Consider the following 27,987-nt stretch of genomic DNA (forward strand, 5'->3'; position numbering starts at 1 on the left):
CTTTAATCTTCAAAAATTTTACTGCCGAAAACATTTTCTTACTTCTAGGTAAGTCAGTGAGGAGGGGGGGGGGGGAGGCAATCGCTCTCTAATGGTCAGGCAGCTTCAGCGCGGGAAAGAATGGACACCAAAAGCGGGTGAATAAGAGTACGGCTTCAAGTGCACTGCCGTGCAGGCTATTACGCGGGGGCATTTCTGAATGCGGGAAGGACGTCATCCGAGGCGTTGGTCTCACCAGCTCCAGCTCCCTCGGGTTGGTGCTGACCAGCTTGTCCAGGCTGGTGATTCCCGCTCGCAGTAGCGCGCTGGACAGCGCCACCCCTGCGAGCGTGGCGGGTGATCCTGCTCAAGAACTCTCGAAGCGCCGAGGACGCCGGATGTGCTCTGCAAGATATCCTGCCAACGCCTCCCAGATAGCAAGGCTCTCACTGACTGTTCTCGCTGACCGAACGCGAGCTTCTTCCAACCGATGACGCGGCACTCGTGTTCAATGCTTACCCCGCGCTGATCCCTCGTAGCTCACGTAGAAAATCCAGCGGTGTACGGTCTAGCTATCTAGCAGGTGTTGCACCTGCGTGCCTCCTTGCTCGTGTAGCACTTGGATAGCCAATCGCTGTGGTAAAGTCCACGGAAATCGGCTAGCGAAGGGTGAAGCCTAATAGGTGGCTTGACCCAAACACGAGAGTTCGTACCAGGAGTTAGAAACGACGTTAGCAGGTACACCAGTCATGTCAGTTTCTAAGTGGATGTGTGGTTTTTCTGAGCACGGTCGTTTGGCAGAGCTCTTCCGGAGATCGCAGTGACCAGCTTGACGAGTGCTCTCAGAGTAACTATAGAGATGCGGGGGCATACTGGTCTTTAGAGCAAAAGCGATACGAGTCGCCGCACCGATTTTGTCGATCTGTCTGGCGACATGGAGCGAGTCCTCCCACAGTCTGGCCTGGATGCACTTGTGGAGGACCACCGCCTGCAGGAGCGCGCCGAAGCCGCACTCGGTCCGGAGCAGCAGGAACTCCAGCAGCACTGCGGAAACCCCAGGGCCCAATGCATAGATGTGTTGACTGCTGAGCAGATCAACCTGTTGACTGCTGAGCAGATCGGGTGTCTAGCTTGACTATCTAGACACCCGACTTCCTGAAGAAACAACTGTCGCGGGGACGAAGACCTCATTCAACAAGAAGGAGGAGGAGTTCAAATAGAGAAGTTTTAGGTGCACTATGAAAAGGTATTCACACGGGGGAGACATCCCCTCCCTTTCTAGCTCACCGGGATGCGCGTCATGTAGTAAAAAAGTCATGATTTTGCGCGAAGCCGCGCTGGCGTAGAAATCCCATGGGGACGTTTACGTCAGACCGAGCTGACGTAGCCCGAGCTTTTGCTCAGGCTGCACCATAACCTCCCCTCCTTGGCGTGGGATCTCTTCGCAATCAGCGGTATTTTGTTCGCGTGTCTGGCAACTTTACAGATCTTACTCAGCGGGACACCGGCGGTCGCATCGGGGTCGCCTAACTTGTGGCTTGCGTTGCTGCGCATATCGTCCGGGGCACCCAAAGGAGTCTTCGATATTCATCGATGCCGTCCTCAAGCCGCTCCTCATACAACAAGTTTTGAATTCCACGTTCTTTGTATTGCGTCCACCCATTCAAAAAGCTTTTTCTTGCTTTTTTTTTTCTCGTTTTATAGCAGGAAGCAGTTTGTTGTTTTCTGCATCTAACAGTCCTGCTGCTATAATCGCGTATCGCCGGTCTATGGACGCCTTCATTTTTCTACTCCCGTCGGCGCGCATCGTGCCCTGTTGCCGAGAAGGCGACCCCCAAATGCATCTGATGACACTGACATTCCTGCTTGCCTACCCCAAAGGCCATCCTGGTGAGATTCTACACTCCCCTGTGAGAGTTAGGGGGAGAAAATGTGCTTAGAAAGGCAGGATAAATCATATGTTTTCCTTTTTAGATTTAGGCTAGGTGACGCAAGCTACCGCCTGTTATAAAAGGTATAGCCATTAACATCCATCCATTCATTCATCCACCACCGTGTACTTAACGTACACGGCGGTGGGCAAGCAGGCGCACTTCGCGTAAGGGTTTTTACTTCTCTGCTTTGCATGGCACACCGCCCGATACGCACTCGTTTCTGTAAAGGCCCTGTAAAGGGCCGACAGTATCGATAAATAAGAAATCACTTATCACATATCACTCTCGGCTCCCCGCCGTTTCTGTGGATGCTTAAGTCGAGGAGCGAGTCCCACTGGTTCCGCCAATCACTGACGTCACGTACATCCCTCCCCGAAAACCATCACCCACGTAAATATTCCTTAAAACGTTTTTCCACCTTTCTATAAACCTCAAAACAACCTGTCGGTGAGTTAGATGTTTGTACGATGTCACAAGGGTCCGCCCACCAGAGTCAACATCTTAGCTTAAACTGTGTTTAAAAACAAAAAGCCTGCCAAGTCTGGGGCGATCGCGCGCTGGAGATTCGACTTCACGTGGCACTCCGCTCGTTTAGTGCAGTCAAGTTTCAGCTTGGATGCTGATTCTATAATACGCTCCTCTTAAGCTGACGCTGCAGCCAAAGCTACATGCGCGAGCTAGCCCGTGCTCCTAGCTTTGAGACGTTCCTTTCTACAGCGCAAGTGCTCACTTTGTGGAAAAACTTTCCAAAGCAGCGACCTCGCGTTCCCGTGCTTGTGACATTGGCTGCAGTGTTAGCTTAGAGGTGAAAGGAGTTTAGCGAATAGAGAGTTTTAGGGAGCCGTTTTTTCACATCCGATATGATATACGATGGGCCCTCCGGTACGAATTGCGCATGTGCTACCACAGAAGACTCGCGCATGCGCAGTTCGTACCGGAGGGCCCATCGTACCAAATCGGATGTGCAAAAACGGTTCCCTAAAACTCCCTAATGTCACTGGATGCTGGCAAAGTAGCGCCAAGCTCCACGTATGTTTACCGTTCTGGCTCGTGGAATGAATAGCTTTTTCATGACCACTTCATTCTTTATGAGCCGATCGAAATTTGTTTGTGACGGGTAGCGTTACAGATACAATTCTCTGATATCGAGATTTTGTTATCAGCGGACCGTCGAAAAAAGCGTACATCTTCGCCCTACCGCCACAACCGGCGCCGGTGCTTGGTGTCATTGAAAGATAATTTTCTCGTTTCAAAAAATCAACAATAACATTGTAAGGGATCCGTGGAGATAAGCGTGTGATTGATAAGTGAATTGCATGCACAACGTAAAAGGTGCTTATATTGGCGAGAAACGCTTTCTCTACGAAAATACTCCATTTTTTAGTAATCCTGATGCGACTGGTTCGGAACGACCCTTACGAAGTTTCGAAGATTCAAATGGATCGAAATGGCGATTTGCCAAAGGAAATGAGACCAATCAACCAATCACCTCGCGAAGTCTGGTCGTCTGTACGTTAGTGACTCTATGTGTCCGGCTAACAGGCAGAAAATGCAATGGCGCTACTTTCCCACAATTCAGTGACTTTACCTCTAACGAGTGATCGGGGCGTCTTTTTGTGCTTCTTTCGCAGAAATGCTCTCAAAAATGAAAATCTTCCGTTAGTTACTGGGAATCCTATACAGACACCGACAGCCGAACAAACGCAGGGCGTGTCGAGTGGCCGCGTTTCATTATTGCTCCACATCCAATGGAACTGCGGCACTAGCGAATAAGAACGCCGAAGCACGAATATAGGAAGCGAAAAACGGGAACAGTTTCTCGCCTAGGGGTTTCTCAAGCTGGCAGAAACCGTGGTATTTTTAGTCTGAGGCAAGGCGAGTTATACCTTTGGCCAGCCTCTGGGCGACGCGGAGCACCCGAGGCAAGTCCTGCGACAGCGACGGCTCCGTCACTGGGAGGCAGCCCAGGGACGCCTGCAACAAACTTGCGGGACCCAAGGCACTTCAGCCGCGATTTCACACTGCTAGCGCAACGGACGAAAGACAGTTGTGCGGACACTATATTCGATTCGTGTTTCTCGACCGTCCTGTCGCATTGTTCTTCACACACAGAACTGTCAGCCGATGTGTTCGAAGTGTATACGTATATCTATGAAGCAAGCGCACTTCGGGCGTGCTCGAGGGGCGTGAGCAGGTAGTTATGTTGTTGCGTCTGTGTTGTGCACACCGCGTCTTTTGTATACGACGCACGAGCGGTACGGAACCCCGACTTAGACATGTTTTTGTAAAAAAAAAAAAAAAAAAAAAAAAAAGCTTCTATAAAAGTACGCGTGCGAAGAAGGCGCCACGAGTTACGGAAATGTTTTGTTTACGCTTCTCCTTGCCTAAGCCGTGGCAATCCCTGCTTACCTAAGCCTATGACACCGTGTGTCATCAAAGGAAGTGAGAGACAGAGAGAAGGACGCGCAATTGGAGTTTCTCGCACGCGTATCTTGTATTTTTTAACCTCCAATATCGCCTCCGGCTACTGTCACGGCCGGTTCTGTATACAGGCCGTTCACGGCATTTCTTTCGGCGCAGAGGACGGCGCTGCACGCTTTGCTAAAAAAAAAAAAAAAAAATGTTGTCTTGGGACACATAAATAGCGGACCTTCGGTAAGATGTCCGTTTTTATACCTACCCTATAAGCTTTTTCATTTTTTTTTTTTGCCGGTTCTTTTGCCAGTAGGGGGCAAGGGGATTCGTGAAGCTACTCTTTTGCAGCTTTTTTTTTCCTCCCTCCATTGTCATCGTTTTTTTGTAATACAGAAGTAAACAAAATGAATTGAATTGAACTGAATTTACTTTGGGAGAGTGCACTCTGGAAAGAGACGCCCGCGCGTCTAATTTTCCGCACCGCACTCGGAGAGAGAGCCAGGCAGAGCGATCCACGAACAGAGCTCGTCGAATAACCGAGCTTGAGAAAACAACAGTTTCTTTAGCGAAAACACTCGGCAAGACGGTGCCCCGCTGGAAGAGAAATATTGACGACTGTCGTTTTTATTTCCGCTAACGGCCTCCGGCGAATAGCCCCGATTACGCTTGTTTATTGTCTGCGCATCACACCGGACGTTGGGGGCAGCTTCACCTAGCGGCTCCGGACTGCGGAGTGACGAGGGTTTCCCTTACCAGTTGACTTTCATGTCTCTGGTCTTTATCCTGCCCTTCATGGGGAACCTGGAAGGCAGGCGACGAGGCCGTGAGCTCGTACCCCATAAAAAAGCGCACAAATGTACTATATTTACTCAAGCCCCATTTATGAGGTTCCAACTATAACAGAACGAATTTGTTTCGATGGTAAAAAAAGAAAACACTCTCAACAACATTTCTTCAACAGAAAAACAAAAAAAAAAGTTTTTTCATGAAATTTGTTGTATGGAGATTGAGTGTTCAGGTGTCCCTCATTTGCAAGGCCACGCGCGGTGACAACTAGAGAGAGAGGAGAGAAGCGGCAAACGTTCGCTCGGGCTTCGCGCCTGTCCCATCTGGGGCGTCGTTGGTTTAGGCATCTCTGCAAGCCGCGCGGGCTTCAATACGATTCCTCGAGCTCCTGTCAGGTTGCGAACCTCACGGCGGTGGCCAAGAACGCGAGCAAACCTTCGACAAACGTGTTTCATGGCGACGCGGCGCAGTTCAAACACGTCATCTTCCACCGAGGTGACGACACGGTGCACTCTAAGGTCAAGATTTGTTAATAAAAGAATACACCTCAAGAAATGAAATTTTTTATGATCACTGCCACACTACAACCTTTTCATTTATGAATTCTTTGAATAAATATATTGTGGTGAACGAAACAGGCAGGAGACGGGCGTTCCAAAACACGTTCTGTTTCAGCGGTGTCCCGTCAGGAACTGATCTTCGTGAGCGCGTGAGCGCATAGCTAGCGCGCGCTTTTTTTTTTTCTTTCTTTTTCTACTGCCGACAGTGGATTCGCATATCGGTGTTTCCAGTCCCTACAATATAGTCGCAATGAGTGACTTCTTGCTACTCTCATAAACGACGACGTTAAAGCCCCTAGTTTAAAAAAAACAAAAAAAAGTGAGTCATTTACCACTCCCTGTAACGCCGAATTGGAGCGCAGCTCTTGAGGAGGAGGAGGGGAGGGTACTGAGGGCCACGTGTTCTCGGGGGGGGGTCACGTGACCCCCCCCCCGAGAACACGTGACCTTGGTGGGGTCACGTGGGGGCAAACACGTGCCCCCTCAGAGGTCACGTGACCCCCCGGGTCACGTGACCAAAATTTTTCCGCTAGATTTAGCGGGGAAATTTTTTCCGCTAGATTTAGCGGGGAAATTTTTCCGCTAGATTTAGCGGGGAAATTTTTTCCGCTAGGTTTAGCGGGGAAAGTTTTCCGCTAGATTTAGCGGGGAAATTTTTTCCGCTAGATTTAGCGGGGAAATTTTTTTCGCTAGATTTAGCGGGGAAATTTTTCCGCTAGATTTGACGGGGAAATTTTTCCGCTAGATTTAGTGGGGAAATTTTTCCGCTAGATTTAGCGGGGAAATTTTTTCCGCTAGATTTAGCGGGGAAATTTTTTCCGCTCGATTTAGCGGGGAAATGTTTTCCGCTAGATTTAGCGGGGAAATTTTTTCCGCTAGATTTAGCGGGGAAATTTTTTCCGCTAGATTTAGCGGGGAAAGTTTTCCGCTAGATTTAGCGGGGAAATTTTTTCCGCTAGATTTGACGGGGAAAATTTTCCACTAGATTTAGCGGGGAAACTTTTCCGCTAGATTTAGCGGGGAAATTTTTTTCGCTAGATTTAGCGGGGAAATTTTTTCCGCTAGATTTAGCGGGGAAATTTACCCATAATGCACCGCGCGGTTACGCCGACGGCGACGGCGACGCCGCTCAAGCCGGAAACGGGCGCCTAAGAGCTGCGCTCTAAAACACTGCGTACCTTTCGAGTACCGTTTATTTTTTAAAGTGTCGACTGCCTGGCGGTGCAGACTTCGAGAAGCTAATCTCGGCACACAGCAGCAGGATGAACTACAAGGTTTCATTTTCTTCCCGCAAAATGGGCTTTGTCGTGTGTTTTAGTTATAAAACACACTCGTCAAAAATAAAGTATCAGGAGACTTTAGACTTCTTCACAGTACCTCGCTGCGGTCGTCTGGTTTTGGTGTGAATCTGTTCATTTTTCTCGTCAAACGGTTCGGAAAGACAAATTCCAAACGACCATATCAAGTTTACTGCTTTTGGCAACGGCAAGTGGTGTTCCCTTATGTTCTTTAAGAGATTTGCCTTTAGTCGATGTACTTTATATATTCGTATTAGTGGCTTTGCTTTTAGTAGAATTGGCGTAGGAGATGTGTTTAGGAAATGTGTACGTGACGCTCTCAAACGTGATAGTCGGGGCCCTGCGCCCCTCGCTTTAATCCCGCCGAGTAAGCCCTGCGTCTACTCTGCTCAGTGCATGACATTCCCTCTCCTCAGACGAAGAGTGAATCGTAGACGAGCCGCAGAACCTTCCAGACTACCGGCGTGGCGTGGCGAGGGGGAATGCCGACTACCGACGTGGAGGGCGAGGGGGGGGGGGGGGAGCGCTGATGCGTCTAACTACACTTGTCTTGGTTGTGCGAGAGGAGACGGCGATGGAGGGAGAGTGATAGCGCAGTGGGCGCTATATTCCTTTCTCCCCACAATCACTCGGGTAATTACATACGAACGTCACCAGCTTTCGGCGAAAGATGACACTAACAGCTACCGCTGTAAAACGTTTATGTCCGGTCATGACAAAAAAAAAAAAAAAAGGTGTTCATACGCGGAACGATAAGCGAGTTGTTAGCGGCGTCGATGATTCTTTGGGGCTTACCGGATGCCCGGCGCCCGCTTGGTGCCGTTGAGCTTGTTCAGGGCCGCCTTCTCGCTGGTGCGGAGCTGCACGTCCGCGTACTCGGCGCAGCCGGACAGCGTCGCCACCTGGGAGCGGACATGCGCCCCTTACTCTACAGAACTGAACCGAACGTCGAAACCCGACCGATTATACCGTTACAAATAACTTGCCATGGAGAGCAATCGGTTAATCACCTCGTTATACTTTTTTTTTTTTTTTTTTTTCATTTCATTACTTTCGCGTTGCGTGAAAGAGGCACACGAGAATCGCGTAGTTTAGACTTCCGGAATGTCTACTTACCAAAAACAGCAATGAAAGCGGAATACACTGCCGAGGATTTTATTGTAACATTTCCCGACATAAACCACCTCTTCGGATAAAGTTACCTTTGACCGAGTCCGGCCAGTGTAAAATTTAGCCTATAGACGCTTTCAGCGAGTCAGTTACTCGAGCTGCCACCAGTCGGCGCGCCCTTCGCGCGCTTTCCGGGCCGCCATAGCCGACCTTCAGTTTCCCGCCGTTGCTACTCGTTGTGTGCTGCGCAGGCAACTATCGGAGCTTCGTTTTCGTGTTCTTTCACGTTCCGCGTTGAAATCTTGTATTTTCCTTAGGTCTTTTCAATATTTAGGATTTTCATTTAATAATTTGAAATTTATATTTCGATATACACCTTTGCAAGTGGGATCCCGGCTTAACCTCGAACCGCGCGCCAAGGTGAGGCGGACCTACTCTCCAGCCAGGACGTTCGCTGGTTGTCGTACAATGTTGCCAAGCGTCTCTCGCCCAAGCGTACACCACTGAGCGCAGAAAGAAATTAAAAAAAAAATAATTATAAAACGTACACGTGTCGTCTTCGACAGCGAAATAGCAAGGACAATTAAATAAAATGCCTAAAGCGGCAACAAATCGAAAATTTTCAAAAAGATCTAAAGTCTCAAGGCGCTCTCTTCAGAATGCGCCAAAAGTCGCATGGCCTTTGCATCAACGATGGCTGCGCTCGCGGCAGCTCTGGCTTCCACAACATGCAGGAACAGAGGCTGCGATCGTTATAAAGTCAGCTCCTACCCTGAAAGATGCCCCGTCCTACAATATGTGACGCTACGATTCTGTGTGGATACCTCCTCCTGCGTTCCGAGGCAGTAAGTGTGCCGCTAACGTAAGCCATCGGCGATGCAGCAAACGGCACCATCTTGTCATCGCGCACCCCAATGACGTGCCCCTGGCGCACCCCAGCATGGCGGAAACGGTACGGGGCGCCAGCATCGCTCAAAATGGCAGCGCACAGGAGCCTTTCTTGCAAACGTGTATAGCTCTTGTATTTTCTTATTTATGGAATCGGACAGCGAATGGGTCGACGATACAAGACTATGAGGCTTCAATGACCATGTAAGTTCATCCCATTCTTACGTTTTTGTCGCTAATAAAGGGCAGTCAACACTATTGCGGCATTTGTAAATTACAACTGACGCAGTAAGGCTATCACAGTCGTGCTTCTCGCTGCATGTGCGCGCTCGTTTCCGTAAAGCCGACCCGCATGTAAGCGATTTAGCATGCGACGAGACGAGCGACGGAGATTTCTCACTGTCACCCGTCGCATCGCTCGGTTTTGGGATTTCTGGAAAACGTCGCTCACCGTCTTGGTCGCTTGCTTCGTCGCTTCCATGCGGTTTGCCTCGTCACGCGACTGACTGAGCGACAGCAAAGCGGGTCGACGTCGCTTATCTGGTCGCTCGCCAAATCGCTTACATGCGGTTTATACTCAATTAATTTCCATGCACACAGAATTGAACCATTGGCGCTTCGATATTAAGTATAAACCGCATGCAAGCGATTCGGCCAGCAACGAGACAAGCGACGGTGACCAGCTTCGCTGTCGCTCGGGCAGTCGCGCGACGAGGCAAACCGCATGGAAGCGACGGGAGCAAGCGACCAAGACGGTGAGCGACGTTTTCTAGAAATCTCAAAAAACCGAGCGATGCAATACGCGACAGTGAGAAATCTTCGTCGCTGACTCTCGTCATTGTCGCCGTCGCTCGTCTCGTCGCACGCTAAGTCGCTTACATGCGGGTCGGCTTTACGGAAACGAGCGCGCACACGCAGCGAGAAGTACGACTGGATAGCCTTCCTGCGTCAGTTGAAATTTGCATATGTCGCAATGTCGTTGACTGCCCTTTATTAGCGAGAAAAATGTTAGAATGGGATGAACTTACATGGTCTCTGAAACCATAATCTGCTATCGTCGATCCATTCGCTGTCCGATTCCATTTCATAAATAAGAAAATACAAGAGCTTTGTTAAAATATAGATATCAAATGATTAAATGCAAGCCCGAAATATCGAAAGGACCTAAAGAAACCACACGATTTCAACGCGGAACGTAAAAGAACGCGAAAACAAAGCTCCGGTAGTGGCCGGTGCAGCACACAACGCGGAGAAACGGCGAGAAACTGAAGGGCGGCTATGGCGGCGGGGTCACGTGACGTCAAGATGGCGGCGCCCATGAAATGTTGCCTGAAAGGGTCTATATATGTAAGCGAAGAATGTAATTCACCGTTGTTTTAGTTTTACCAGCTGCGTTGACCCACTGTCTCGTTTATAGGGATTTCACTTTATCATTTCACCAAAAACTATCTGAATTCGAAATTACCAAAAAGCGAGGCACGGTAATTTACCCCTAGCTTAGGTGATTGCGTTTTAGTGTGTTGCTAAAACAAACGGCCACCGTATCGTCCGAACTAAAGTCCGAAACTGCTATAGACTTAGCGAGCCACATAAACAAATGTTTGCAAAAAAAGTTTTTTTCTTATATAGTTTTTATCGTGTGCATAATTCTCACCAATAAACTTCATTTATGCCCTAATATTTTAATTAAGGTAACCTAAGGCTTATATTTGAAGGAGAATGATTCGTTTTCTTTCCATTCTTTGCCATTTCCCATAATGGCGCATCTAATGTGCTGAAATAAAACGCGAGGTCAATTGTCGATTGAACCATTTTTTTTTTCTTTTGATCGTGCTATCATTAGCACTTTCTGAACACTCAACCCCGGAGCCTAATATTGCCTGGATTTGTTTTAGATCTCATGATATATGTGGTGGGTAATCAAATTGCCGGGTATCAGGAAACGTGGTTGGCGTGATCCCAAGAAAGCATCAATGTCATTGGATGACTGCAAGCGCCTAGGCAGATACACGACATTGGCTATTGAAACTAAGGATGTATTGGAAAGCTTCATTTTGAGCACTGAAATCTCAATATTCTAAAACATTATCTCGTTTCTCACTAAGGTACAGTGTTGCAGATCCCAAAAGATAAGAGTAACACAGCTGTCCAGGAGAAAACAATGTTAAGATGGCGTTAACCACGATACCTAGAACAATATTATAAAGTGATGGTTCAAATAAAACCAATAAATAAAACTCAACATCTCCTGAAACCAATGATGCACAATGTCATTCTAGTGTCTTTAAGTTGTTTACTTAGAGCTGAAATCAGGTCTGTTTCTGGTTTGGCCGTATGCAGGAAGCCTTATGTGCGCTCTTACTTTTGGAACTCGGAACGCTCTGATTAGAGGAGAAATACCCCTCCTAAGCGTCGACAAATTCTCTCTTATTGACTCGTCTGAAATGGTCACCAGATTGCTGTCCTCAAATAAGTGGAGAGGTCTCAAAACAATAAAGGCACAAAAGTTCGCATCTGGACAATTGGCTTCCCCTCACTAATACTATAACTACGGAGAAGCTAGCTTTACAGAGCGACCGAAAGGCTTCAAGTTCAGAGTGGGCCATTCGCTTATTTAATACAGGGCTGTGCCTATCCATCATAGAGGCGAAGTAGTTGGCAGGAGAGTAATATCCGTAACCGAGGTAAAGATCAAGCTTAACATCAGCTTCATTGCTGACCCCTTTTTCAACAGCGGAATTCATCTGTGCTGAGACAGATTTGTCTGAAGCGAAGCCTATAACCATCTTTCCAAGCACTTCTTTGACATCCTCACTTGTAGCATCCGTCGTTGCTCAGCCAGCTTGCCCGGATTTTATCTCAGAGCTTCTGCGTGCACATTGGAGCGCGAGGCACTCTAAACGACAATCATTTTGCCTCAGGGCGAGCGGTTGGACAGAAAAGATTCCACACTTTTGACAGCAGGGTCATCATGCTAGAAGCAGCGTCTTGGCTAAAACCCTGTGAACATCACCTGCCAAGACTGGGGCGTGCGAGCGCTTGAGACTCGATTTCACATGACACTACGCTCGTGTGCTAGCTTTGGCAGTGATTTTTAAGGCGAAAGCCTTGCTTGTTCCATTACGCGAAAAGCCGTCGGCGTTATCCCCGAAAGATGATCATAAAACTACGTCATCAAGCACGCGCCTGAGAAATAAAACACAAAGAAAAGCACAACCACGTAGATGCTTCGTCATGGTAGCCGGTGGGGGAGCTCAAGGTCAAAGCGGACGCGTCTGTAACTGCGAAAAACGCCACCTAAAAACTCGTAACCGCAAAAACGGCACCTAAATTGGCTGCAACGCGTCATATCAGATGCTTTGTCACGGAAGCCGGCGCGGTCGCTCGAGGTCAAAGTGGATGCATCTCGGAAATAAAACACAAAGGAAAGCACAGCAAAGCAGATGCCTCGTCACGGTAGCCGGCAGGGTCAAAGGGGACGCGTTTCAGATATAAAGCACAAAGAAAAGTACGGTAACGCAATGCTTCGTCACGGAAGCCGTCGTGAAGATGGCAAGTTTCGCCACGCCTGCACAGTGAGGGAGCGTAATGTCACCGCCGCAGCGCTGTGTGCGAAAAGGAAGACGTGGCGCGTTGCTTGTAAGAATGCACTGCCTGTAGGAATGCTTTCGCATTTCTACATGTAAGCAATCTAAAATATCTCAACAAGTTTTTTTTTTTTTTTTTACATGGTTTTAGTTAAAGTTGTTTCTGGCAAGCCCGCCCAGGAGACGTCCAGGACATTCGAGACCGATGCTGATCACCTTTTTCATTTATTTCACTGACGAAGGAAAATCATGATTGCTGTTTCGAAGGCATCTTTGTCTATTATACACGCTCGAAGACCCTTCCGAGAGTGTGCCGCCTCGCTTACGGAAGAAGTAAACGCTTGCGCGGTAGCATCCCACTGACCAGGGTTTCCAGGGAGAGACGTGCCGGGAGCTGCGAGAACCGCTCCATTGTGTCTAGCGAGATGCAGTAGCGAGCCATGAGGCGGCCGGCACCTGCGTGGGAGAAAAACGCTCACGTTTCAGATCGAGATTCCTTTTGTCGGACACTCCGGAACAGGGGGAATCTACTGTGGTACTTCGTTTCGCAATAAGTAAGAGCGCAGCCAAAGCTACAGTCAATGGTGGAAATCAAGAGGCACAACAGCGCTACGTCATGGCGTTCGTTGCCTATCGGTGCGTTCAGTTTATGTTTCTGCGTTTGTATGTCTTCTAGCCTTTGATCACGCCCTAATTTATGTTATAACGTAGTAGAGTATCGATCTTCTACATAGTCATGCAAGATAAAGTGGAATAAACTTTAACAGAACAAATCAGACTGCACTCAAGCAGTAAACAAAAAGACGTGACTTTGACATAAATGTAACAATATAAGATGGATAGGTGGGTCAGTGGGTTAACCAACGTGTCCGTTTCAATAAAACTGAACGCGCCAAAAGACGCGGGCACATGCAGGAAGGAAACACCACACAGCGACTGGGGTGTTTCTTTTCTGTATCTTGTGGTGCTTTCTGTCTTACAGAAGTAGAACAACGACAGTTCCTCACCCGTGGGCTCCAGGCATCCCGAGTCGGCGTCCAGCGTGGCCAGCGATGCGCGGACGAGGGCAGTCACACTCTCCCGGCACAGTTCTGGGCGAGAGCAGGAGGCGCGGGCGTCGTGAGCTGCGATCTAGGCGCTCTTCGGTGGTTCTTGCTGTTTATTTGATTCTAGCCATCGAGACATGCCACCGACGCTTTGTTGTGACCCTATCTCAAAGGGACAAGAAACAACACTTATCTAAGAAGAGAAGAAAAACTGAGGTAAGCGGTCTTTTTGGGGTGGGCGTTCATTCGGGATTGTTTACTATATATGTATAGCTATTTAAAGGCCAGGAAAAATTCAAGGTGGCTGAAACACGGCACAGACCCTTCACTGTAGAATATTTGATGGTGCTCCAACGTTCCCGCCGAGCCCTCTAAAGGCTAATCGCCGCGATTTTTTGCTGGGTGACTGACGATGCCGGGGAAATTATTCGCCCCGAAAAATCCACTATCCGCTGAACGTTATGCGCATGTTCGCGTCATACTCAATACATCACGGCACACTTAGTGAATGTAGTTCGAAACGTTCGTTTTCATCCTCGTCTTTCACCTCCGCACATCGCTGTGATTGGCTTTCCTAGTTACCTGTAAGAAAGCATAGGGGGCGGGGGGGGGGGGGGGGGGGGGGGGGAGGGGGGCCGGATCGGTGGCCGAGTATGTTAGCCCACCACAGCTCGTACCACGTGTAGCGAAAGCTCGCGCTGCAAAACCCAGGGATTTTGGGCTCAAACCCCACCCCTGCCCGTTTCAATGTGGAGGAACATCGAACCGGCGTGTGGTTGTGTATCACTGCCGCGTGATGCGCGTTAAAAAAAAAAAAAAACATTAATAAAACATTCTAGCAGTCGTAATGCACTGGCTAAATTTCTCATCTACATTGAGTAACAATAGCGCCATATTCTGGCAGCCTAAACCCTTGCTCTTTAAACTACTAACAACTATGTTGCTTTTGTTATTTTTGTAAGGAAGCAATCACAATTGCATGTTTTCGTTTCAGAAATAAATAAATAATAATAATAATAATAAATAATAATGTGTATTTCTTAAGCGTAAATTAGTTCCTTACACCAGTAAGCGTATATAAAAGAATTCTCGGCGTACTACCTGCGTCAGCTTTCATCTAATAAATAGCGTGCTTTGGAATAGCACCTGGCCACAACAAATTCCCGTCCAAGTAAACAGAGCTCACCGTGAAGCTTGTCTTGTGCGCCCTGCTCGCCAAGACCCCGGGGCTGACCTGCCATACAAACGAGAGCCATTCTGCCGTCTCATGACCGAACTATACGGAACGCGTCATATGCCTGCACGCGTTCGCGTCAGAACGGTCGCGGAGATATCAAAGGCAAAGCATGGTTGAACATTCTGCACGAATAACCCACAGACTCACTCACAGCTCAAGGAACGCAAAGCGTGTCAAGAACACGAGGATCTCATTATCGCTTCGCCGCCAGTAATCACTGACGTCTTTGTTGCTCTCTCTCACGTCGTTCCTTCGTGATGCTTCTCTTCACTGCTTGGACTTGGCTCTATTTTCCACCGATGCCTCGGCTCACCCCCCCCCCCCCCCCCCCCCCCCGCCCCTTCGCCTATCAAAGCAGCAGCTTAAAACTTATAGGTCACGGTCTAAAGAAAAGGCGTGGTCCCCCACCGTAGTGTGCAGGGTTCTTCCGGAGCCGCACGTAGAAGAAGGTGGACTTGGCCCAGGTCACGCACCCGGCCAGGTCCCGCACCGTGCGCAGCACGATCTCGGCATTCAGGTGTTCCACCAGGCTTCGGTGCAGGCTGCGAACAGTGCAGAGACAGCCGCAAAGCGCGAGGGTACATCCCGGGGGAGCTCACCGCGCGTGTACACCTTCGCGGGACTCTGCTGAACTGCCCGAACGGGAAAGCCGAATCGGAACTGTCGGATTTACTCTAAAAATAATTAAAGAAGCATGCGGAGCTGCGGTAAACTTAAGTTATAAATCTCGTTACTTTCTTGTTGTAGAAAAGCATAGCTGAAGACTCAAAGAGCGACAAAAAGCGATTCCAAAAGAAACAATGTAGTGGTCTGTTTTTTTTGGTTTATCATTCCTTTTTTTCGTTTTTTTTAACGGTTAATGCGTTAATATTAATTACTTTTTTGTATGTTGCAATATTATATCTACAGGAGAAGCTTTGCCTCCAGCACGTGCTTATCGCCTTCCGTCGTGCTTTGACTGCGCGTGCCCACGAGACGACCAAGTATTATCGGAGGTAAAAAGCTCGCGCTGGAGGCGGTGCTTTTACTGCAGATTTTATTTAAAATGTAGTTACAGTTACTCGCGAAAAGCTAAAAAATAATATATATATATATATATATATATATATATATATATATATATATATATATATATATATATATATATATATATATATATATATATATATATATATATATATATATACGTTTAATTTTTTTGGAAAATTTGCATGTAGGTATGCGTCGCCTTTCTTTTTTTTCTAATCTTTCTCCTATCTGCTCTGTTCTTAGTTGTGAGAAGGCGTTCCGGAAGCCATTCAGCCCCGACCGATTACTTTCCGCTATTTCGAAGGCGCCTTTAATTATTCTAGTTTGGGCGCATTTAGAATAGTTTTCATTAGTCCCTTAAAAAAAAAAAAAGAATGGCAGACCACCAGCCCCTACCTGCTTTCCATTGCCTGCGTGCCTTGCACCAGCTGCTCGTAGCGGGGCTGCGGGGAATCGAACCAACCGCGTTAGTACGGACACTCGGGCGACAGGAAGGCGATTGAAAGCAAACATGAGGAACGATAAAGCAGAAACTGTGAAAAGCACAGAAGGGGTTCCCCCTCGTGCGTTCATTCCCCCCCCCCCCCCCCCCCCCCCCCCCAAACGTACAATCCTAGTATGGGTCATAGTATAGTTAGGTTCAGCCCGACGAATTCCAAACTTTTTCGTCTCAACATATCTTCGGGTAATAGAGAGGCAGGTGCTGTTTTATAGCAGCCCAACTTGCCACGGCGACCTTTTTACGCTCTCTTTGGGTTCACGTATAAAGGGATAATATAATATATGTTGTCCCCTCCCATACGAAAATATTTTCTCCGTGTCCGGTTCAGGGAACTAGATATTTCCGACCAATCTGTGTACCGCTTCTTCGTCACTTTGACATCCGGCTGGTCGTCAACTCACTATTGCTGCAGTTCACCACCGGCAGGATCGCGACATTACACGGCGGCTTCTGTAAATTGTTGCTCCTTTCTTTGCACGCTTGGGTACAGTAAGCAATTGGGCGAACCTAGGCGCCACCCGTCATAAAGCTTCACTGCTACAGGCATGAGGCGGAGCCGTCCTTGACTCATGCCAGAGCTCTACAGTTTTGCAGATTTGGGGCGGTTGATAATGTGTCGCTAAGCGACGCCCGTGACTGTGCACTGCAGCAGAACAGGGCTGCAGCACCTTGGAAGCAATGCTTGTCTTGACAACGCAGCACAAAGTACGTTTGGAGCCGAATACAGCAGTTTTGATGGCCAACTTTTCAGATGTTTGTTTGCAAACAAGCTCACTACCACCCCCTATCGGCGGACCCCTGCGCGTTTCCGGTTTTCCTCTTCTTTTCCATTTGTCTCTCCTCCTTTTGTTATTTCCACTACTTTGTACAATGCACTAATGTTCTTACATACTACAGAAACTTCTCTGAAGCAAACTCTTCTTATCCGACCGCTGTGCGTTGCTGAAGAATAAATAAATAAACTACCGGAAGTCTACGGGGGCACCAAATACTGTGGCGCCCTCGTGGTATCAACCATAGAGTTATTATAATGTACGCTAGAGGTTCAAGTGGCGCTAGTGTGCTGACGCAAATTGAAGCAGACAGCAACCAGTCGAAAATTGACTTCCGGTAATGCATTTCTATGGGAAAAAGTGAGTGCATTTTCTCCCTGCGCTCGATCATAAGAGCAGATATCCCAAATAATTCGTACGTACTAGGTAGTTTGGAACATTTCTCAGTCAGGCCGACGAAAGAATTGGTCAGTTACGGCGTTTTTCTCTCGATTTCATTGCACTAAAAACGGTGCTGAAACGGATTCGTACGTGTATTTATGTGCACTGCCGGACACTGTTAGCGCGAACGCGGCGTCGGCGATTTCCAGCATGGGGGATATACATGCCAAACGAACGAAGGACATCTGGAAAATCAAGAGCGGCGGCAAGAACTACGCAGCAACACCGGATCAGTAGCTCGCAGTGCATGTACGATCAAAATAAATTGAAGGCCACGTAATCTATTCCGATTTTAAATAAGTGAGTACCGCTTTATTCTTTCTGTCCTGAGCGAAGCTGCGCGTGTTCTACGTTCAAAATATCACCCGCGCGCTAGACATCTTTGAGAACAAGTCCGCGATAAAAGCTGCCCGGCAGAGAAAACAATACGAAGAGACACCTTTCATATCCCACGGACTTTATTCTCTACGTCGAAGGTTTTTATCCGCTCATGCACGACGGGATCATTTTCATATGGTGACAGGACTGGCATATTATCAATATACAAGCGTCACCGAAAGGCTGGCGAGCCTTGAACACACTCTATATTCGTTTCGATCGTAATTTTACTTTGAATCGTCGCTTGCTTTTACACACCTGCTGCGGAACACACGTTTGGGACTAAAATGCAGCGAAGTTAAACATCGCTCACTGATGAAGAAAAATGCGCTAACTAAAGCAATTACACTTTTACAATGTAAATTAAGACACATACTATTCGGTACGACCGAAATAACCAAAGTGTTTGATGTTATTTTCTGGTGAAGAGACAAAATGCACGCGCGTTTTCCCATAGGAATGCACAGGAGCACCGCAAAAGTAGACTGGTTGCTGTCTGCTTCAATTTGCGTCACGGAAGTCGCATAGACACTAGCGCCAGTTGAACCTCTAGCGTACATTATAACAACTCTATGGTATCAACTCCCCCGAATGTGGTGAATACGCATATGTTCTCAACTGCAAAGGAGGCGACACGACCGACCGGAAAAGATTGACTTTTGGAAAAGAGGAGTTCGCGCACGTAGAAATGTGCAGAAAAAGTGTCGACGGCGTGGCGTCGAAAATGCAAAATAGAGGAACTGGGACTAAATACATACCGTTCGAGTTGCGAATAGCTATAGGCACATGACGTCACTTCCGGTCAGTCTCGAAATCAAAACCAACATTGTTGTCGGCCATCAGTGCCTTGGAGCCATGTTGGAGGCATTTGGCGTCCTTTCGCGGAAGCACCGTAAAGCCCTCACTCCCCTGGCATTTGCCTAGCCCACGTTGGATGATTAAACAAATTGGTGGCGAGCAGCTGATATAACACGGTTCAGAATAAGCGTGACTTGTGTTTAACATCCTCGGACGGCACTTGAACGCGCGCGTATAGGTGCCGTCGCTCGGCACTTGAGCGCCTCTTCAAGCGTGCCGTGGGACATCAAAAAATCTGTCGTCTGCTAATAATTTGCGGTGACTGACAATAAAATTAGTGCCGCTACCAATACGTGAAGACATTGGGTGATATTGTGCAAAACTTGTCAGCACTGTAGCCGGTCCTCCAACTTTTTTGACTGGCTACACAGATGAAGACTGGAGCTGTCGCATAAGTAATTTCGCCCTCTTTACTTGTCCTAGTTAATCGCAAAACGATTCCTCACCTGACACGAAGTGTAGTGTACAAACCCTTAACTGGTACGAAGCCTCTTTTGTGGAGATTGTGCCGGCGTATCCATCAGAGCCATTCATGACGCCGGCGAACTGATTGCTTGAGTGTCGCAGCGTCCTAATTCGTATTAATTGCCGGAATTAAAAAAAATACTGCTGGTTGTAGCTCCATTTGTCGACGACTTTTACTGCTTGAAACATTACCTTCGGCGCAATTGATCAATTTAATTCTCCAGTGAGCGGACACACTATAAAGCGCGAAGACGGCCAAAAAGCAGACAAAACACAGCATTAACCGCAACGAATGCCTCCAACATAGATTCCGGCCGGTTCCGGCGAGATTTCCGCACCGGAAGTATAGCATTGCATCATGGTCTCGTGCAAGAACCCTATATGTGTAACACAGACAAAAACATTAAGCCCCCAATGCACCTCCCGGCCAACTGTGTGGGCAAATTGTGCGTAGCGCAAGACGACGACGCGCGATCGTCGAGAACTCACCTTGAGCGACAGCTTGGTCATGATGACGGCAGTTCCCGACACGTCAAACTGTGTGTAACAACACAAGGCGCCTCTATAGAGTCACAGGTTAAGATATGCAGGACGTGGAAAGTCGTGAGCATATCATTACTGCACCCCAGTCAATCAGATGGTGGAATTGGTTGATTAAGAACTCCAATGAACGAATCACAAAGCTAGAACATAAGTTTCTTAAGATCTCAGTGACTGCAGGCAGAGTTCTGGTTGTAGGCTTCGCTTGAACACTCACATGTCAGGTTTGAAAAAAAAATGAGGCATCAGCCGGCGAACGTGAATACTCAAGGCCGGTTCCCAAATACAGCGCAGCGCCGAATCGGCGCTAGAAAACGGCGCTGATGCAGCTCCGAATGTCACTTGCACCTTATCGCCGATGTGGTTCCACAGTGGTGGACTGTCGCCGACGGGCTGTTCCACAGTGGTGAACGCGGCGATGAAGCGCCGACGGATCGCTGTATAAACCGACAAGTCGGCACAGCATCAGCGCCGATTCGGTGCTGCGCTGTATATATGTGTGAACGGCCATTTACTCAGGTGGTGGCACATCGAGTGGATAAATGTAAAAATAGAAAAAAAACGATTCGGCCTTGTGCCGCCGAAATCATGGTGCCCGGCTCACAGGGAGTGAACATCAGGCATGCACATACCCAAACAAACGCTCTACTGTGTACTATAGTCGGTGACGTGTTAAGAATTCAGTAGAAGCTTCGCCTCCAAGCAGGCACTCGTTGCCTTCTGTCGGGCATTGGCTGCGCGTGCGACGATGTGTTATCATAGACAGAAAGATCCCTCTACAAGAGGAACATCTACCGCATTTTCAACGTGTCACTACTTATAATCTATGTCGTTCTTGCACAGTGCTTGCGGTGGTGTCGTCGGTTACATATTACTTTTTTTTTCTTTTCATTTTGAGTAACGGGGTAATGTAGTTACGTTCCTCGTTACGTCTTCCCGAGACCAAATAAAATTACACAATAACTTTTTTTTTTGTTTTGCTTTTAGGAATTATGTCATAACAATTTTCGGGCTCATCTCACATACCTTCAAATGTTCGTTTCCTATTCCGACGCAAACGTTCCCACTTTAGAAAAACAGTGCCTACGCCCGTTCCCGTCAAACAGCAACGCCTTTTTTTCATAGATGAAACGTAACGCAAAATTAACGTGCGTTACATTTTATCGGTAACGTCAACGGCAGCGGTTTCTTTTCTTTGCAAGTAACGAGTAGCGCATTTCGTTACTTTTTGTCGGTAGCGCAAACAACACGGCTCGTGCGTATGATACACAAGGCTGTGGCATGCTAGCAATCGGCAGCTGAAACATTTCTGAAAACGCAACTGCATGTCGATGCCGCCAGGTTCACGAGATCGGCTTGAAGCGCAGTAGGACTATTACAAAACATCTTTTTTCGCACATGTACTTTCCGGCGATCCGGCCACCCCGCGCAGCAAGGCGAGTACTAATAGGTTTCAGTAGCGATAGCATCGCACGGGGACCAAATCGTGACATCCTGTGCGTGCGCCCCTTGCGGCTCGACAGCTACATTTAGCGGGGAAACTTTCCTGGCTAATTTTATCGGGAAGCGCTTTCCCGCTAAAGTTAGTGGTAAACCTTGAGTCGGCGTATCACCGACGCAGAGTCACGTCGTACGGCATTACCTGAAAAAGTGACGTAACACTACGACGTCACAGCGTCCCGCAAGCTTTACCTACTGTGGACAGAAGGGTGGACAGGATGACCCTGTAAGCTCCACTAAAGTCGAACAAACAAACTACTAAGCAACAGTGTGCACGTCAATTCACTCAACAAGCAAATGACCAAATAACTCAGCAGGCAAATGATCCCAAGTGCTATCACATATTACGAACATATTTTCTTTGGCAGCAGCCAAAAAGAAGACGTTCGGTTTTCAATAACGTGGCGTTTTAATAACGCACGACGTTTACAGACCTGCGGCCTGCCAGCGCGTCCCAGCATCTGGTCGACGACCAGGTCCGGGTAGAGCCCCGTTCCCCCGAGGGCGTAGGTGCTGGTGGACTTGACGACGACCAGGTGAGCGGGCAGGTTGACGCCCATGGCCAGCGTGCTGGTGCTCACGAGCACGGGCAGGCCGCCCTCGCGGAACAACGCCTCCACGGCGCCCCGGTCCTCCGGGCACAGGCCCGCGTGGTGGAAGCCCACGCCGCGGGGCACCACATCTGCGAGTACCGCCCCCGCGGCTACCAGTCCCGCAATGTGCACGACCAACAGCGTCGCTGTGGCCCGCTCTCTATCACTGGCCAAACGCTCGGTATGACGTCTTGAAAGGGATACCTTTTACTTTATACAGACGGAAATGAAAGCAATGTCGGGCTTTGTCGGAACTATAATCTCTGACGAGGTGAGAACTCCAGTGAGGAGCTTCAGTTGTCCCAACTTTTAACGCAACCCGTCGAGCTTGTCGTTCTCAACTGGCCATACGTAACCGAGACTCGTGCCGTCACGGCGAGAAAAATCATGATCGTGACGTCACGGATAGGAACCATAAGAGGGCTACGCCGAAATATCCGCGTGCCAACACCCCTACCGACAGCATCTGAGGCGTCGGGTGCAACGGCAACGCTGCACTCTTTCCGGGTGCGCGTACACGCGCGGGAACGCGCTCTGAAATCAGCGAAATTAGCGCACATATAGCCTTTCATTTCAACACAGTTAATGTTTTTTTTTCCTGCACGATAGGCTACCAAAACAGCAATGTACTTTCTATTTACTCTCAGTAAATACCACTTAGAGTTATTCCTTGACATTCGTAACCTTTGAAACCCGCGTTGGTTTTAAATGCGAGAGCGTTAACTATCCCATGGAGCGGAGCCGGCGGCGTCTGAAACCGCGAATGAACGCGAAAGAAATGCCCATTCTCCCATTGGCTGAGCGAAACGGCTCCTAGATAGCCATTGGCGGCCGCTTTACGAGAGCTTGCGTACGGCCGCCGCTCTCGCGTCAGGCGTTGCCAGAGGAGGAAGGGGGGGGGGGGGGGGGGGGGGGGGGCGCTACCTTCTGCTCCTCTCGGAGCCGAGGAACATGGCGGCGCCTGAGGGAACTATATATCATATATAGATTTCTCAGGCGCCGCCATGTTCCTCGGCGTCGGTGACCGCAACCTCGCCAGTAGCAAAACGTGGCCGTCCACGTAACTACACTGCAGACAAATTAAGGCAGCGGAGGAACGACATTTATGCTTTCGCATTCACAACTCATAAGGGCTTAAATGTGCGCGGATTTTTTATTTATTTTTTTACGCAATGGGAGTCTCAGAAAAAAATTAGACAAAAAGAACAGTTTTGTACCTCCTCAACTCGAAGTCAGAACAAGGGGACCGTGATCTGGAGCTGATTAAAGGCCGCCAATGTTAAACATGCATACAGCCACTACCCGAGTGTATATCGAGGCATTGATTGTCACGAGCCCAAATAAAATGCGTACGCAATGGTCGTGTCCATTGTATGAGCCGCGTTTCAATGTCGCCACAGCGGGGATCGCCAAGCTTGATGACGAAATCCCGGGGATCGCATCGTAAGTGTCCCCGCAACTCCGCCATCAAGTTTTGCGCAAGAGAGACGGAAAGGAAACGTCCGCTTTTATCCTTGGAATTCCACCGCGACTAAGACGCTTGTTGGTCACTGGCGTTGCGCTCGAGTATTCTCGGGCCTGCACTATAGTGCCAGTAGACATTTGTAAAGTTAAAGACAGTTATTTTCCGTGTCGTTGCATGGCCCCTTTATGCTGTCAGTCACATAGACCCGCTTATCGGGAAGTTCGGTGCTCGAAGAAAACCGTCGTCACAGAAGTCGTCGAAAACATGCAGCAACAAACTAACAAAAGCAACACCATCTTATTTTTTTCCCCACACCGCAGTTTTGTGAATTCCGGTAAAAGATGCATATATATCACAAAAGACAGTCTGCAAACGGATTCTAACACGAGTCACCACGATATGTATGCTTCGAATGCCGCGTGGCTATGAGTTCAAGAAAAAACTTGGACACGCGGCATTCGAACCACGAATGTTGCATTGACTCGTGTTAGCAGATTGTCTTTTGTATGACGTATGAGCAATGTGACCCCCGCTTTACGGAAATTTCTTCTCAACAGCCCTCGAGACCGACCTCTGAGCTTGGCGTCTCTGAGCGTGGCTGCCGCACAGAGCAGCCGGTCCCTGGTGCGTACATCCCGGACGAGGCTGCTGCAGTTGCCCGCCACCACGCCAGCCGTCTGCAGGACCCCCTTACGCGTCGAGCAGAACTGCGGGGACGCGCAGAAGGAAGCGCTCTGTTGCCTTTCGACCGTTCGACAAGAAGGCTGCATGTATACCGCACACGGTTCCGATGTTTACGAAATCACATCCCGGCGTGCGATCTTTACAGCCCAGCACGTGCACGTTCGTTGCTTCAGAAAGCGAACAAATCACGTGTCTACGCACCAACACGGGAAATGGCTCCGAGTAAAAACCCTCTACTAGAACTGTCTATAATATGGTCCATCCCACAAATTCTACAGTTTAGACAAAGAAGCAGGCTCGTGAGCCCAGCTCATCCTAATGCTTTTGTACAAGAACTCACATGTAGGAAAGTCTAAGCAATATTTGCTCGTTAACTTTCCTGTAGAACACGGAGATGGCCATCCACGGCGAACAACAGAAGGATACGAGAAAAGGACGAAGTTCAGAATACAATTATATAAAATGCTATGTACGCAGAGAGAATGAACATATTTTTCAGATGTATTTATATCCAATTACATCCGAAAGCTTAGTAAATATACACTAAGGTTCGTCATTCGCATGGATACATCTATGACTTCATCATTCACCAAACTCGCATTGTAGATTGCAGCGATTGGCTTTCTCAAGGACATTGCAGGAAAATGGACGCTCCAGACTTCTTGGAGAGTATGCTGTAGCATATCGTTTATAAGGTGGTTACAGCCGCTGTTCACTTTTGTCTCACCACGATGGTGGGCTTTCCCTCGGAGTAGTTCTCGATGACGAGGGGCAGCTTGTACGACAGGGACATGTCGAAGCGGAAGTCGCTGGTGCCGACCGCGCAAGGATAGCCCAGCACCAGGCGCCGCAGGGGCACGGGACGCAGCCTCTCGCCGAACCTGTCGCCCCGTCACGTGGGAGTCACTTTCGCGGAAAGACGGGAACGGACAGGTTACCAAGCGCCTGTACTCGTTCGCTCAAAAAGTAGATCGATGCCGCGACGTTTCGAAAGGAATGCGTCGCCCTATCTCAATAGTAACGCGTTACTTTTCTCGTTACTTGTAAGGTCTGGTGAGCGACGTGGAGCCGAAGGCGACAAAAATTCGAGAACAAGCCGCTGACAGATCGTCCCGACTAGCATCCACGATTTTGCTCCTCTTGAATTGTGAGGGACAGTCCTCGGGAACGGTGTAACGCGATCAACGGGCGCGCAAATACGCGTCACTGTATACCTTGCAAGTTCGTGCGTGTCAGCGCATCTGGGGCCTCTCAGTCGTGACGCAAACACAGCACGAGTCGGCGCGAAAACAAGGTTTACGTTGTACACACGTTCACCAGAAAAATAAACCAAATACTAGTCCCGGTTATTTTATGAGAAATTAGCTCAAATGTGCCACTCATATATATGTTCGTAAGAAGGAACCAAATTTCTACTTCGTTACCGAGAAGCGTATCCAGTAACCAAAAACGAAGTTACTTCGTCGCACGTGTACGTGCAAATCTCAACTAGATGCGCACTTCGCACCCTAATCTTATGAATATCTTCGAGTGCAACGACCCATACTTAAAGTTAATTTCGACGGTTTCTCGCTCGGTTAATGTAGCATATGTTTCTCAAGGGAGGCAGAGAGGCGAGGCTAGCAAACTCTTTGCAACTCGATGATTGATTGCCGTCTTCGAGGGCCGACGTAGAGCCGGCCGTCTTTGATGCATCCCTTCATTCACACTGAAAGGGGACGCTGTTCACGCCCGTCTAATCCAGGTTGAAGGCATAATCGCCTCCGCAATGCCTCGTTAGTCTCACGTGTGGTGACATCCCGGGTTGTCCGCTGTTCCTAACCAGGAGGCCAGCTGGAGAAAGAGAGAGAGGGGGTGCGTAAGGTTTGTAGATGAGAGCTTCTTACAAGTAGCGACATTCTTTGAAGCGCCGACTGCGTGACGGTGCAGGTTTTAAGAAGCGAATGGGCGGCGCAGAGCACAGGTTTGAAATGAATGCCGCCATTTTGTTCCAGCGGAATGCGCTTTGTCATTTGTGTTGTCACCTGGAAAATAAGTATTAAGGGACTTTAGAGGTGCGGCCTTCGTCATTGTGAGCGCACTCCAGAACTAGGCGAGTACTCCCGTAAAGTCCCCTTTACAAGTACCGACGAGAAACGACGCGCATGACGACAGACAGTTTGAAGGAAACAACATGGCGTATTTGAGTTAATTTGGCTAGCTGTAGGTCTTCCTCAAGTTTGCACCGTCACGCCAGTAGGCGTCGCGAAAAACGTCGCAACCGCGAGGATTTTCGAGTGTGTTTTGTAATAGAGGAAACTTAGGTCGCAATATTCGGGAGCAGTAAAGCTTCTTTATAGAAATCAGGTTAGTTACAGTCACTCGGAAAAAAGTAACTAAGTTTCCTTTCAACTACATATTCCTACTATTTCGACCGTCACGAGACGTCGAGGTATGTCGGGGCCCGGAAGGCTGCTCAATGACATATTTGAACACGAGAAAGATTAGTTTGTTTTAAATCAAACTCTCGTTCATGGCAAAGTGTGCGGCAGCAATGGCACATAGCGCTGTTGCTCGGACTAGATCAGTGTGAATTTGAATATTTATTAACTTCGACTCGAGAAATAACTGTTGATAAAAGACCACTAAAACGTTTTTTGTTAGTTCATTTTTTGCAAAAATTGCACCATGCGAATCGGCGATCACTGCATATTTTGAATTGTCGCCATAAAATTGCAAGCGCAAACACATCATTAGTTCCTCGTTAAAATAAGGGCATTGCTACGCCGAAAATGTATGTAAGTTGAAAGTACGAAACGTTTATTGTTACGTAGGAATAATTTAGCGCAGTACCCTAGACAGTGACAGCTAAAAAACGCAGCGCGTGGCGAGTCCCGAAAGACTTATCATTTATTACTCCTCGCTCGTTGAGTTTACAGAATCAGCCGAAATAAACACCGTAGAGCAAATGACAAAACAAAAACTAGGAGCATAGCCACGCCCTCTGTTTTTTTTTTTTTTTTTTTGGGGGGGGGCTGTCGTAACAGTGACTAGTATATAGTTACAGCAACATAAATACTTCCTAAGTCTAGCCCCCTCCCATCTCTCTGCTCCTATATTCCATAGATACGTGTAGTACTGACGTCCGCGGCATTGGGCACGGGCGCCGAAACCGCTACGATGCGTAGCGGGGTTCCGTTGTGACGCTGCAGGGCCTTCATGCGGCTCACGACCGCCTCCAGCACGGGACCCCGGCCGGCCTCGTGGACCAGCTGCACCTGCGTCGGAGGCGCCCGCCCAGCGAGGACACTCAGTCGTGAGAGCACGCACTCCCCTTGCTCACCCTGAGCCCCAGACGTAAGGTGAGAGTGAGCGAGTTCGTAAGCCTCGAAAACTCGCGAATTTGAGGTTGAGTAGGGGGCGTGAGGTCGATGGAGATTTATGAGATCGGTGACGGGCGTGAGTTCGGTGAGTTCAGCGACTTCGGTTAGAAGCGTGAGTTTAGTGAGCTCGTGAGTTTGGTGAGGGGTGTGGGTTCGGGAGTTCGGTGAGGGTAGTAAGCTCGATGAGTTGATGAGCTAGGTAAGTTAGTGAGTTTGCGCGTTATGTGAGTTGACGAGTTCAGTGAGGGGCGTGAGTTCGGTGAGCGGATGAGTTTTGTAACTTCATAATTCGATAGTTTGTTCAGTCTATTAAAATTCGACGAATTCTTGAGTTTGTGAGTGCGGGATTGAAGGGAGTGCGGTTGTCAGGGGGGGGGGGGGTAATTTTGAGTTCATTTTTTGTTGTGAGTTGAAGGTGAGGGAACGGATATTTTTGTTTTGAGCTGGCTGTGAGTGGATGATATCGATCTAAAATGCCGACATCATATCTGGCCTCAAAGTTGTTCGCATTCGCCCGACGCATGTCTGTAGCACCTCGCCTCAGCGACCTCAGGCGA

The 27,987-nt window shown here is 48.5% G+C and overlaps 1 protein-coding gene across 1 annotated transcript; it reads right to left on the minus strand.

Annotated features, from left to right (window-relative positions):
• Positions 1–655: 655 nt before the first annotated feature.
• LOC121047723 (probable ATP-dependent DNA helicase HFM1) lies at positions 656–27,340 on the minus strand. Its single transcript, XM_042290254.1, has 13 exons — positions 27,191–27,340; positions 25,855–25,901; positions 24,796–24,949; positions 23,956–24,091; positions 21,761–22,008; positions 19,776–19,823; positions 16,266–16,312; positions 15,249–15,382; positions 14,790–14,837; positions 13,565–13,648; positions 12,922–13,013; positions 7,768–7,874; positions 656–1,088 (listed from the first exon to the last, which is right to left on the minus strand). Exons 1-13 carry the CDS (start codon positions 27,266–27,268, stop codon positions 656–658), a joined length of 1,656 nt encoding a protein of 551 aa, XP_042146188.1. The 5' UTR covers positions 27,269–27,340.
• Positions 27,341–27,987: the final 647 nt, after the last annotated feature.

This window comes from Ixodes scapularis, unplaced genomic scaffold (assembly GCF_016920785.2).
Source record: "Ixodes scapularis isolate PalLabHiFi unplaced genomic scaffold, ASM1692078v2 PGA_scaffold1__304_contigs__length_218370807, whole genome shotgun sequence".
Lineage (NCBI taxonomy): Eukaryota > Metazoa > Arthropoda > Arachnida > Ixodida > Ixodidae > Ixodes > Ixodes scapularis.

Coding starts and splice junctions, on each gene's coding strand:
- LOC121047723 (XM_042290254.1), bottom strand. CDS start 27,268: ATGAAGGCCCTGCAGCGTCACAACGGAACCCCGCTACGCATCGTAGCG. Junction 22,009..23,955: donor CAGAGACGCCAAGCTCAGAG/GTCGGTCTCGAG, acceptor CGGTACTCGCAG/ATGTGGTGCCCCGCGGCGTG. Junction 19,824..21,760: donor GACGCGCTGGCAGGCCGCAG/GTCTGTAAACGT, acceptor TGTTACACACAG/TTTGACGTGTCGGGAACTGC.